The 13,359-nt window shown below is 43.8% G+C and overlaps 1 protein-coding gene across 2 annotated transcripts in view; it reads right to left on the bottom strand.

The window, feature by feature from the left end:
* cers1 (ceramide synthase 1) overlaps nt 1–7,800 on the bottom strand; it is a 40,596-nt gene extending 32,796 nt beyond the window's left edge. The window contains exons 1-2 of one of the 2 annotated variants that reach the window (XM_063201112.1): nt 7,353–7,800; nt 6,171–6,447 (exon numbers count right to left, since the gene is read on the bottom strand). In XM_063201112.1, coding sequence (XP_063057182.1) covers nt 6,171–6,428 — 258 coding nt within the window. In that variant the 5' untranslated portion in view covers nt 6,429–6,447; nt 7,353–7,800. Of the gene's footprint in view, nt 1–6,170 lie in introns of both variants that reach the window. The other variant, XM_063201111.1, reaches the window with a different exon arrangement.
* Nucleotides 7,801–13,359: the final 5,559 nt, after the last annotated feature.

A 13,359-nucleotide genomic window follows, 5' to 3' on the forward strand; every position in this document is an offset into this window, starting at 1 on the left:
TTGGCCACTCACTCTCTCAAGTCGATGCTTGCAGTCATCTTCCTCTCACACACACACACACACACATACACACACACACATACACGTTCATACACACACACCTCTCTCTTGCTCTCTCTCCCTCTCTCTCTCTTTCTCAAGTGCTTCTCTACCCCTACACCCCATTTGTGGTCGGCCAACAACAAATTGCCTGAGAGAGATACTCTCACTTATCTTGCGCCGTCTGTCCATATATATTATAGGGAAAGATCAAGTGTTTTCTTAAGACGTTAAGAAAAGGAAAACGAACGAGCACAATACACAACATGACATTCATTCACTTTCATTGAACACACTGCCTGCGATGAATAATTCAGCTGTTTTCCAGCCCTGGGGATGATGATGAAGCTGGGCATTAATCAAGTTAGTCTGCATTCAACAATGCAGCCCGTATTATCTGACACAGCGGCACACTAGACAGACATACGAACAGACAGACCCATTCTTGACCACTTAAGGGTGCAAGATTGCCTCTATTGTATTGTGCTTGTGGTCAGGGACGCAGATAGTAGGGGGATAATGGGGTCAGTTGTCCAGGGCCCAGGGAGGGGAGAAGTGGGGGGGGGGACAGAATTGGGTTCTCATTATATTCTATGTATTGTTAAAGGGCCCCTTTCAGATGACTTTGTCCCGGCCCCGGGCCCAAAAAAAGCTGTTAGTGGCCCTGCTTGCAGACAACACACACAGGGAGGACAGGACACTACACACACTGATTGACTCTGAGCAGCGTAGTGACCACATTGCGGAACCAAACCAACAGACACAAGAGCGGTTTACGCAGGCCAAAAAGTTTAAAAATTAACTTTTTCGCAGCTGCTCAACGCTGATGGGGTGAGCGTTTAATCATCTCTGCTCAGTGACTCACTGGTAAAACAGGGCCAAGAGCAGAGGCAGACTGAGAGCTAGTACCGGTACATACAAGTCAGCAAAACATGCTGGTCTAATTTCAACACTTTGAGAGTGTTGGTCACTAGGTCTCTGGGACCAAACGATAAATCAATTCTCTAATCATGGCAATGTTAGACAGTACAGTCTTTTGAATATTGAACATTAAGTGTTGAATTAACACTGCATTTTGTGTAGCCCCATAATGCACGCCGTTCCACCAGTGGAACACTGCAATAATTAGTTATTGAAAAGTTAACTACCATAGTACTACACTACTACGATACAGTATAACACAGGGCCTTTAGTAATGCACTACGACTAGGCCATTGCCATTCTGGTATCAGCAATTTTATAACAACACTGTGTCTTAACAGGCTTAGCTGTGTAGTAGCCGTGTAAGTTAGTGTTTCATCGTTTCATGGCCACCAGCGTCTGTTGTTTTGGACCCACCATATGGCCACACATATATAATGTAAGATGCAACAGGCAGACGAGTCGAGTCGACTCCCCAGCAGAAAGATAGAGAGAGAGGGGGGAGAGTGGCCTGCCAATGTAATCCAATTTATTCCATTTCAACAGCTCCTCTGCTGGGGGTGGGCCGCCCATTCAGGCCAGCTAAATTAATATGGCACATCACCACCCATAGCTCAGCAACGTGGTGGACGTGGACGTCGTGGAGAAGGGGCAATTCATAGCAGTCGTCTTTAATTCCCGGCGGCCACGGCCGTCGTGGTCTGAATACGAATGGGTGGGGTTTTGAGGCATAACCTATATATCACCCCTCTCTCGCTCCGAGGGCTGACGTGAAGTCTATCGACCGCCTACCTAAGGAATACGGCCTTCCAGTATCTGCCCAGGGGTCACTCCCCTGTAATAACAGCCAGATGGTCTCCATCTCCCCCTCTCTCTCCTTCTCCCTCTTTCTCTCCTTCTCTCTCTCTCCTTCTCTTTCTCTCTTTTTCTCTTTCTTTCTCTCCCCCTTTCTCTCCTCTCGCCTCCATAACGCTCTCCAGTAAAAAACAACTCATCCGTCAGGCCTGTTACAGATGCGGTGGGAGAGGGAGAGGGAGAGGGAGAGGGAGGAGACCACCAAAAGCAGGACGACAATTACAGAAAAATGTGACTCCTTTCCGGTTTTCCAATCTGTGGGGATAGAGGAGCGAGTGTGTGTCCATCAGCGACCCGTGTCAAGCAAGGGGGCGAAAACCGGTGATTACAGACCAGACCGGGCCGGACCGGGGCAGGGCAGGTCAGACTTGGCTACGCAGGCCATCATCGTCCATGAATACAGAGCTTGAATTCATCCAAACACCACTACATTATTTATTTCCCACTGGGAACTTGTGGGTGAAGGACAAGGAGGTGCAGTATGGTTAATCGAAACCATAAACTTACATTTGCTGTTACCAGAATGGCAATGGCAAAGTTGCAATGTATTACTAAAGGCTCAATGTTAATACTGTACCAGTGTAGTATTATGGTAATATAGTCTCTCCAATGACGAGCTCAGCATTCCACTGGCGGAATGGCAATGATATAATACAGCACATCACCCCAAAATTATACATGCTAATCTTTTGCATCATGTCTGTTTTTGGGTAGTTTTAAGCCATCGAGTACAACAACAGTACACAACTCGGTAACAGAACTGACTAGTACAACTGAAAAGCATTTAATCTGTCTGTTGTCATATCCCGTATTCTCTGACATTATCGTAGGCGCCTAGTTGTAAAGTAGCAGTAGTAGTAAAAGAAAATCAATAAACCCTCATTAGGTAGAATGGCATAATTGGTGTAACAACTATGTAATATCATGTAATGTTGTATTGGGATCATAATGCTTCTACATGCACTTCTAATATAGGGAGTCAGTCACCACAGTAAAAGTGAGAGGGTGTTCAACATGAAGGTGTCCCTGCCTGGACTGCAGAGCACGTGGGGACAACGCTGTCCCCCTTTACTCCACAATGAGGCTATCATCCGCACTGGGGCCTTTGTAGTCAGTGCACAGACATCCGTTGAGCAATTTGAAAGTAAGGTTGTCTATCTTCCCCTTTCTGACACACTTACATGTGTTCGTTCTTGGAAGGAAATCCCCACACGGAGGGGGAAGGCCTTAGGGAGAGTGAATCTGTGTGTGTCTGTGTGTCTGTGTGTGTGTGTGTGTGTGTGTGTGTGTGTGTGTGTGTGTGTGTGTGTGTGTGTGTGTGTGTGTGTGTGTGTGTGTGTGTGTGTGAATGTCACGTCATCACGTCATCAGGCCGCCTCCTACCTCAAGAAGCTCAAGAAGCTCAATTAATTAATAAATTAATCAAGGTGCTGAAGAGCCAGAGCTTAACTCCCAATGTCACAAATGTTAGGCACAGAGGAGGAGCTCACGCAAGCCAGGCCCAACAACACTGGGTATTTCTCAATGTGAAGTGTTCTAGCCTTGCTAGGATGAGTAACACAGATGTTTGCAGATTTCACCAAGGAGTATCCAATTATTAATTACACTCACAACTAGTGATTGGATACACCTTCGAAAAAGTGGCGTTACTCATCCCAGCAAGCCTAGAACACTTCACCTTGAGAAATGCCCATTGTCTGTGTCCCTGGCAAGCAGTCGCTTGCAGCTAGCCTACATGTTTGGGCAAAATGCATCAAACTCCTGTAGAGCCACAAGCCTTGTAAATCAAGACACTTCCACTTTATTTCATCTCATCTCATGCGAAGAGTTTGGAGATTTGCAATAGGAATGTTGACTTCCTGGTGAACATGTGCTTTCATGTGAACTCTAGAACTATCAGACGTCCTTTACCCATGTGTAAATGATAGCCTCTTAGTGCAGATGGGGTCGCCGGCGGGCATATATTCACTATTTGCTGAAAATACTCAACTACATTGTAACATTGCTATGACATTAACGAGAGCCTTATGTAACAGATTAAGACATATCCATTACAATTTTGGTGACAGTAAGGTTATAAGGGGTTCATTATTTGAATGTAGAATTATGTTCAACTGCACGCATCATTTTCAGCTCTGACCTTAAAAGTCGACCCTCCGTTTGCTAACACATGCAGTCCTGGTCCACTGAAGCCTATAAGCTTAGCTCAGATTTCCTAAACGGGAGTAGTACTGTGGCAAACAAATTACAACAACACTGATCCATCCAAGGCGTTATGGAGGCACTTAGCGTTGCCCACAAAAAAAACATGGCTTCCTTGAACAACAGTTACCATAGCCTGTGGCACCTCTACAGCTAGGTGGGCTATTAGGCGTACATACGGCCGCCCCGTGAGAACCCCCGAAACAAACAAAAAAAGGTGTCTGGCAAGTGTCTGGTAGAGAGTATATTTGCAGATAAACATCATCTCCCCTGCAGGCCAGAGAGCGAGGAGAGGCGAGTGAGCTGGCGGGGGAGCGGTAGGACTCCTGCCGCGTCTGACAGGGGGGAGGGGCCAGGGTGGAATTTACAAGGGGGGGGGGGGGGGGGGGGGGGGGGGGGGGGGGGGGGGGGTTGAGAATAAAGTGCAGCTGAACGCTGGTATGGTACGCAAGCAGGCAGGAATTGCTTCCTTTCCTGCCCCTGTGTGTGTGTGTCTGTGAGAGTGTGTGTGTGTGAGTGTGCCTGTGTGTGTGTGTGTGTGTGTGTGTGTGTGTGTGTGTGTGTGTGTGTGTGTGTGTGTGTGTGTGTGTGTGTGTGTGTGTGTGTGTGTGTGTGTGTGTGTGTGTGTGTGTGTGTGTGTGTGAGAGAGAGAGAGAGTGTGAGAGTGTGTGGGAGTAGGAGACCATGGAGAAGCCATGTATCAGGGAGGTATTGAACCTTTTAATGACAACGCAGTGTGCTGAGTTAGCACAGAATGGCGTGTTTGAGAGGAAGCGAGCAAGTGAGTGAGGGAGCGAGAGGGAGAGAGAGAGACAGAGAGACACAGAGAGATAGACAGAGAGATACTGACACAGAACGAGACAGAAAACAGCAAGAGAAAATGTGGGTGAGAGGAAAAGAAAGAGAGAAATATAAAAAGCGATAGAGTCTGAGTGTGTGCTAGTAATAGTGAAAGAGTGTGTGCATATGGGTCACACGAGGCCTTTACTACTCACTCTACTGCAGTACCTAAGCAGGAAGTGAAACCATTATGTTTTTTTTCTTTCACATACAGCCAAGGTGCTAGGAGACTCCTGGCGTTGTGGCCTTACATTTTGCTTACTCAGTAAAAGTGTCCCATATTGGTGAATTACACACTATGTTGTGAGTCCTATCATGTGCTCATACAGAGAGCTAAAAGTGTCCCATATTGGTGAATTTTACAGAGACTATAGTGCGAGTCCTATCTTGTGCTAATACAAAGAACTGGCTTGTTTTTCATGACTGGCCTGTTGGAGTACACTATACTGTTTTGTCCCCATTCTAGTCCTCCTTGAAACTTGAGCTGCCTTGTCGTTTCTGTCTGAAAGTTTCAGCGCAGTGATTGTTGTCAAAGGCCAATACAGGGAACATTGTGCGGTTGTGACAGTGGCTTTCTACATGGATTTTCAGGTTGGAGAGTCAGGGACTTCTGATTGGCCAGAAAATAAAATCACAGGTGTTCAGTTTCAATGACTGAGCTTCGAAAACAGGAGTAGTTTTTGAACTTTGAACTGAAAAGATCTATTTGACAGAATTGGTGTTACACCTCTCTCATTCCATTCTCATGTCTGTCTTTGGGAAGGGGATCTTGAGCCTTGAGATGGATGCGCTTGGCTATTCGAATCAGTCCAGCCTATGTAACCCCATCTCCCCCCCCCCAACCCACCAGCTCAAATGCTCTTTAGTAAACATCAGGCACGGAAGCCTAGATGCCAAGCTTCCTCTACAATTAAAATATTTATAGGGTTTAAAAAAATCCCTTCTCCAATAGTAATGTAAAGGAAACTGAAGATGTCTTTGTCATCGCTTAATTGTGCCCAATTTAATTAGGCCTAAGTGAAAGTGGACTGGATAATTGGAGTAACCAGCTTGTTATATCGTTGGGATACTAGATCTAGAAAGCTCTAGAATGTTCATCCAGCTCCACTCAGGCTAGTTTCTCCCCATCCTCCTTGAAACCAACAAAACTTCACAACAGCTGATGGGTATTGATGGCATGCAGAACAGGTTGCTGTGGTATGATGGCTGTAACAAGTGAATGAAAGACACACTGACCAACAAAACATACTGTACTTGGCAAACAGTGGAAGAGGTGACATAATATAATATGCAAAAGACTTAGAAAGGATTACCTTGAATAGGCAATGGGTCAGCCCCCGTCGCGTCTGCGTCCACATAACAGCGCAGAGAAAGAAGAGCCCCATCTCTGTAAAGGTAATGTAGGCATTGTCCAGCAGAGTCCTTGTGGAGAGCTCAAGACCGCAGTCGCCACAGTTCCTCAAGGCACTGGTCATAACGGTGTATGCTTTACTGATGAGGTCCAAATAACCAGGCATGGGCTCCACGGCCATGGCGCTGTCCATACTTTCATCCCCGTTATGTGTGTCCATTGTGCGTATCGTTACAGTACTTGCACGGGTACAAAAAAAAACAGATGATGGGGAAAAACACCTCACTGACTATTCAGTGCGTTCTTTGAGCAAAGCCCTGCCACTAACTTAACTAACCTTATAACGTAGAGAAAAAAAACTTTAAGCAGCTTAACCACTCAAGTAGCCTAATGCTTTGTTTCTATATAAAGACTATGGCATATGCCCATGTCAAAACGTGGGATGATATATCTCAGGTAATGTAACTATGCCTTTGTACCCACAACCTTTAGCTGGCATATTATGGGACCACAGATGTATGATCTGAGATCTCCTGAGTGTCTTGATTTTGACAGCTGGTTACACTGATAAATGTGACTGATATTCAATTCAGAGTCTGGCGCGGTCAGCTAGCTAAAAGCTGGCTAACTGGCCAGCTACGAGTACCATGTCCCCTCTACTGCCATGGTAGAGTGAATTGTACAAGCTAGAGGTGTCGCCTCAATTAAATGCATATCAAACGAAGGATCCGGTTTTCCAGAGCTAAGTAACGATGGCCCACGTTAATTGGTACCAGTAATAACTAGCTAACGTTGGCTGGTAGCTAACTATTAAGCTTCCAGTGTGTACTGCCGCTAACGTACAGTAACTGTCAGCTTCACCGCTAGCTCTCTTATATCCTATGAAATATACCAGCTGATGGGTACAGTGAAAACAACGAATATAAAAATGATCACACGTTACCGATGGGTATATTCATTCGTATTGATATAACGCTATAATGTTAACGGTGGCGTTGATGATGATGCATTCTGTTATCACATGCAGCAAAACGGTAGAAACGTCAAATACACTATCCGCTGCTTTCTGTCTTTTGCCTTATATAACCTATTTTCATTGTTTCATCTCGTAAAATAAACGACCCTTTGCCAATAAACTACAAACCTGCAACATCTTTGCCACTATCCAGACAGGCTGATTCGATATATGTCTTGTAATCCTCAGTGATGCGCGCCTTGTGGAGTGCAGTCTGGCCAACGTGTCCAGGGTGCGAGACTCGCTACTGCGCCTTCCTTGACAAACGTGGAAAAACCGCGTTGGGTCAGTTGCTGTCGGGGAAGCAGACGAATTCTATATTTTGTGGCTAATGTCCCGCACAACGTTTCTTCCTTTACGGACACGTCTTCCTCCTAGTCTGAGAGGCGCACCACCGCCGTTAAGTGCGGAGGCTTTGCGAAAAAAGACTAGGTGTCGTGACGTAATTAGGTCCGCTATCTTCTTCAACTGTTAGATTATGGGGAAAAACCAAACCGTTAAAGACACAGTGCCTCTTAAGAGTAGGAAGACAGCAGAAGCATTAGGCAACAGCTCTGACGGGGATTTGACAAGAATAACGCAAAATGAAACAATGTAACTCTTCGCTCAAATTAGAAGACGCATTAAGAAGGCTCGCATAAGGTCAATTTAAACAATAACAACATTGTTACAATGTGTAGTAAGCCATTTTAGGCCTCTGACCTCACTCTGTCAGAATGTTGAGGATAAAGGTTATTTTCGGGCAAATTAATTTAGGCCTAAAACAAAACACATAGAAGTTTTTTTTACACAATTGTTAGGCGTTGGAAATTAAATAGGCTACTGGCAAAAGTTTACCAAAAGGCATCAAGCATAGACTGGGAACTGACTTTTCCTGATTATGCTACCAAAAGATGAATTTTGTGTTGGGGAGAATGCTGTCTGTGATGTCAGCTGAGCTGCAAAATAATCTAATTAAAGTGTGATCAATACCCATTCATGCCACTCACTGCCTGAATGAATGGGTGGACCCTCTCATAAGCTATGTTAAAAACAGGGGAAATCTGGGCTACCAGAAAACAGAAAACATCAGAACATTAGGCAACTGTAGGTTAATTATTTCTTATACCAAGATTAACATGGTTTTCAGAGATTTCATCACTCCCTTGTTTTTGAGGACCTGTGATTTGCCTATAGCTTATCTTCCATGCTTCCCTGGAGATTTGCTTGTCATGTTGATTCAATCCACGTTCACATTCTTCAACCATTCTTTGCTGATCGGGTCACTTGGGTATTCTGTTGCGCTATAGGCCTATGGTAATTCCTTCCACAGTTTTTAGCATGTGAATCACTCTGTCAGTGTTTCAGTCTAGAAGGAAGTTGATGCAGGAAAAGGGGATTTGAGACTTCTGAGATTGGGCTTTTGGCTCACACTGTCAACTGACATGACTTCAACTGACATGACTTCAAACAAATACGTTTTTTACTTTGCCAATATTGCCCCATATTTTGGTACCAGATGTGTTTGAGCTTTATGTTGGATTTGTTTAGATCACCAGATAATTTTAACACACACACACACACACACACACACACACACACACACACACACACACACACACACACACACACACACACACACACACACACACACACACACACACACGGCCACTGACAGATTTGGCAAGGCTAGGACAAAATAATCTGAAAGGGCCCCCTCACCAAATACACTGTACAATATAATGAGAACCCAATTGTGGGCCCCCACTGTCTCTGGGCCCAGGACAATTTTCCCCGTTGCCCCCCCTTGTCAGCTTCCCTGCACACGCACATTCATTTTCTCACCTACCTCAATATCTCTAACATGTGGAAAGTCTGGAGTGAAAATGAGGCCACTTTAGCCAGGTTTTTGAAAACAGTCAGGACGAAGTAAGTCCTTCCCATATTTTGCTCATAGCGAATGTGAAAGAAAGCAGGCCATGCTGACCATTATCCTCCCTATCATCTCAGTGCTGTTGTTCTCATCAGTCTCCTCATGGGGTTTAATGCAAGCTTTTTGGAGGAGAAAACCAAAGCACACCAGAAGTTTCGAGGTGCAGGTACACAAAAGCCCTCCAATAACTCACTAGAATTGTAGAACTAGGATTTTGAGATGTTTTAAACTTACTTTTAGGCACTTGCACAAGCACAATCAATTTGCAAACATTTTCTTGATCTGATATTGAGTCACTTGGTCGATGGCCAGTTACTTGGAGAGGTCAAACCTGTGTTGGAGGGAATCTGTGGCAGGGGATTTCACTTAACTTAATGCACACCGTACCTCCAGTGGCAAGCTGTAATAGTCATTGAAAAGTTAGCTAGTACTACAGTACTATGACATAACACAGGGTCTTTGTAATGTACTACAACTTGGTTATTGCCATTCTGGTCATCACAAATGTATAACACCGTATGTAAACGGGTTAAGAATAAGAGAAAGAGATGTAGAAAACCTCATTTGGTATTCATTATGCCAGTGGTTCCCAACATTTTTCAGCTGCAACCCTCTTTTGGACCTAAGAATATTTTGGCGAGCCCCACCTCCCATTTTCCAAATGCAAAAACATATTTTTGCTAAATTTAATGTAAATCACAGGAAAGGTACACACATAAAGTCCCCTCTGTCCTTCATGCCCCTGCAGTACCTTTGCGATCCCCTTAGGGGTCCCGACCTCCAGTTTGGGAACCGCTACATAAGCGCCAGTGCGTAACAACTATGTAATATCATGTATACCTGTAGTGTTGCATTTTACATCATGATGTGACTTTTACTTTATACCGCTGCTTTTTTCATGCTTTGGTAATTGTGCACATGACGCTGAACACACATATATTGCCCAAAGGTGAACCATGGTATTCACTCCAGCCCTGCACGTCTTGATAAAGATAATCAAAGCCCAACTTTGACCTCAGCTGAGCGCAGAGATTGGCCAGAGAGTGCAATGATTTGATTGATTATTTACCCATTATCATCTCCATCTGGCCGCTCTGCAGATTTTCACTATCCTTGAACTTTGTGATGTGTTGTGGAGTTTATGGCCCCTTTGCTTCGCTACTGCTCAGAGGCTTACCCTGTCAAGAGGCAACACAACCCAAGCAACTGCATAGAGGGCTGGACTGGTCATATAACATACCGGGCATTTCCCGGTGGGCCCTGCACGCTCGTGTGCCCCTATTTTCAGAAATGTTTAAAAAAAGAAAAGAAAAGAAAAATAAATGAACATTTCTGAAAATAGGGGCCCACGAGAGTGCCGCTAATTATGAGGGGCCCCTCTAAGCCAAAAGTGCCCAGGCCCTATTTCTCCTCCAGTTCAGCCCTGACTGCATACCTGAGGAGGCCGGGCCAATATATGGGGCTGTAGTAGGCCTACATGGTTGTCAGTTTTCAGAGAAACAGTGCAACGTGTAGTACGAGGTATGACTTACATCACACTATTCAAGTGGTAGTAAAGTTTGGTGCGGCAGAAGTGAACTTGTCCTCTTGCCAAAAACACAACAAGAGATGCCAAAGGCATACTCCTTATGCATTATTTAAGCTATGTGGCATTGAGCGTACTTCCTCAAAGAACACTCTTGTGTGCCATTCATGGCAATAATCTGACGAGACCTCCTCTACAAACCATTACTTACAGGGTACAAAGTCTCAGCAGAGAAGAGGGTTGAGGTGTTAAAAAAAAGCCATGTCTGCGATGTGCCAGTAACCTGCTTAAATTAGCTTGCTCTGAATACCATACGATGCATATGGATCCTTTTAAAAACCTAAAACAAGTTCCAACATGGTTATGACATTAGGGTTTATATGTAATTGTTTGATGAGTATCATTTCCGACAGACAGCACAGTTGGGACTTGGTAAATGTTGAGTGGGATCCCATTGGTATTATTTAACTAGGGGTCAATGGGACAGTCACACAGTCTCAGACACAGTCTTGAACAGGCCAACCCAATAACCTCCGCGTAGTTACAAAGGCACTGTCTGTATTCAGCATTTTCCCCCATAAGAATTTTAAAAAAGCCCTATAGTCAACAGACACCACTCTATTCCCTCCTTTAATGTATTAGTAAATCATTAGAAAATGCCTCTAGAGCAAAGTAACGTAAACATGCCTTTCAAATGTGAGAGAAAATTGTAGCTGAGAATCAGCCTTTCTACAACAAATACCGATCCAGTTGCTCGCAAACTGAAGACCTTTTTTTTTTACAGCACACTTGCTAAAAAAGCCTTCATAATGTCACCAGTTGGATATGTGGAAGGTCAAAGGTCAAATATGGGAAAAGGTCAGGGTGACATACCTATCCTAAATCAGGGGTGTCAATGGGTTTGTCTCAAAGTGAAGTGTCCTAGCCTTGCTACAAAGGAAAAACGCCCATTTTTCGTGGATTTCTTTAAAGAGTATCCAATAACAAGTTCTAAATGTAATTAATAAATGGATACTCCTAGTGAAAATGGGTGTTACTCGTCCTAGTAAGGCTTCGCTTTGAGAAAAATCCCAATCTCTTGAACGACATTGGGGGGTCAAACTCAATATTTGTTCAAAAAGACTAAAATTAGTACTATGCAAATTGGCATGCTTCACAAACCCCCATTCTCATCATATACAATACAAATATGCCTACACCTGTCGAGTGGGAGATTTTACAACTGATGCACTTGTATTTTCTGTTTCACTGGCCTGAGCCCACTCCTATTCTATGATGCACAACATTTTCTCAGGTCATTTTACTTTTTATTAATTAGTTTACATTAATTGTGAATCAGGGCCAATTGTAATACACATCTGAAATGATCTTGCAAGCCAAATAAAATCACACTGTGGGCGAGATTTGGCCCTCATGCTTGCGTCTCAGATTCCTTTATGCCAAACAATAAGGCAGATACATGTTATCTATAGGTCACTGTTATTAGTTGATTGATTTCACAAAACACTTCCTGCAATCCTTTATGCACAAAGACAATGAGTAATATGATTGCACCATTGTATAGGCCTTTTATGTCTTTATTGAATAGGACAGTGGAGATTATGACAGTAAGAGACTGGGGGAGAGAGATAGGGTATAGGGCTGGGAAACGACCTGGGCCAGATTTAAACACATCAGGGGAATGCAAGCCCACCCCGGTCTGCCTGACCCCATCGATATGTCCTTGAGCAAGATACTTGACCCCAAGTTGCTCCTGGTGGCAGGGTGGTACTCTGCGTGACAGTCACTGCCACCGGTGTGTGTTTGGGTGAATGTGAGGCACACAATGTACAGCGCTTTGAGTGCTTGAAGGAGTGGAAAGGCGCTATATAAATGCGTGCAGTCCCATTTACCATTTACCACTTGTGGTCAGGTGTCCTGGCGTGTTGTGCCAATGCACCCCCAAGGCACACTTTTTAATTTTCAGGGTTCCCACTGGTGCTTGGATTCCTTGAAAATGCTTGAATTTCAATAATCTGTTTTCAAGGTTGTGAAAATGCTTGAATGTTTGGTGAAGTGCTTGAAAATGCTTTAAATTTGTGTCGAGTCAAATTCAGTAAGACAAAGAATAGAAATAAATTGTTCAGGTACATCAAAAATCTGAGGGAGTGAGATGTCAGATGGGATTTGCCATTCGACAACCTAAAATTGATTAGAAAGCAGGAAATTGCATCTAAAAAAACACAACATTTTCAGGGGGAAGTCCCCCACACCCCCTTCCCGCGACCTATTTAAAGGTGCTGGAAAACTGAAAATTTGGTAGGGTAGAATGCCCTAATGTGGGACATTTTTTGTCACTTCAACTTTGGTGGTTTATTAAAATTTAATGACAACATTTCAATACAAACAAATTACACCCTTTTCATCCTCTAGTTATGCTCTAATCAAATGCAACCTTTAAAAACATGTTAAGTGTTTCTAATTCGAATAATTTGGATATTAATGAAAGTTGGTCAAAAACCATGGTTATCCTAAAGTGGGACAATCGGTTTCCTAATGTGGGACAGTGTATATTAAAAGGTCTCTAAAACATGTTTGTGTAAAATATTAATTCAAAATGTGATCTGCCACTCTTTAAGACATATCAGCTACACATTTAGAGCATGTTTTATAAATTATTTTTACTTTCTTTTATTGGTAAATATGACTGAGACTGTTTG

Source organism: Engraulis encrasicolus, chromosome 6 (genome assembly GCF_034702125.1).
Source record: "Engraulis encrasicolus isolate BLACKSEA-1 chromosome 6, IST_EnEncr_1.0, whole genome shotgun sequence".
Taxonomy (NCBI): domain Eukaryota; kingdom Metazoa; phylum Chordata; class Actinopteri; order Clupeiformes; family Engraulidae; genus Engraulis; species Engraulis encrasicolus.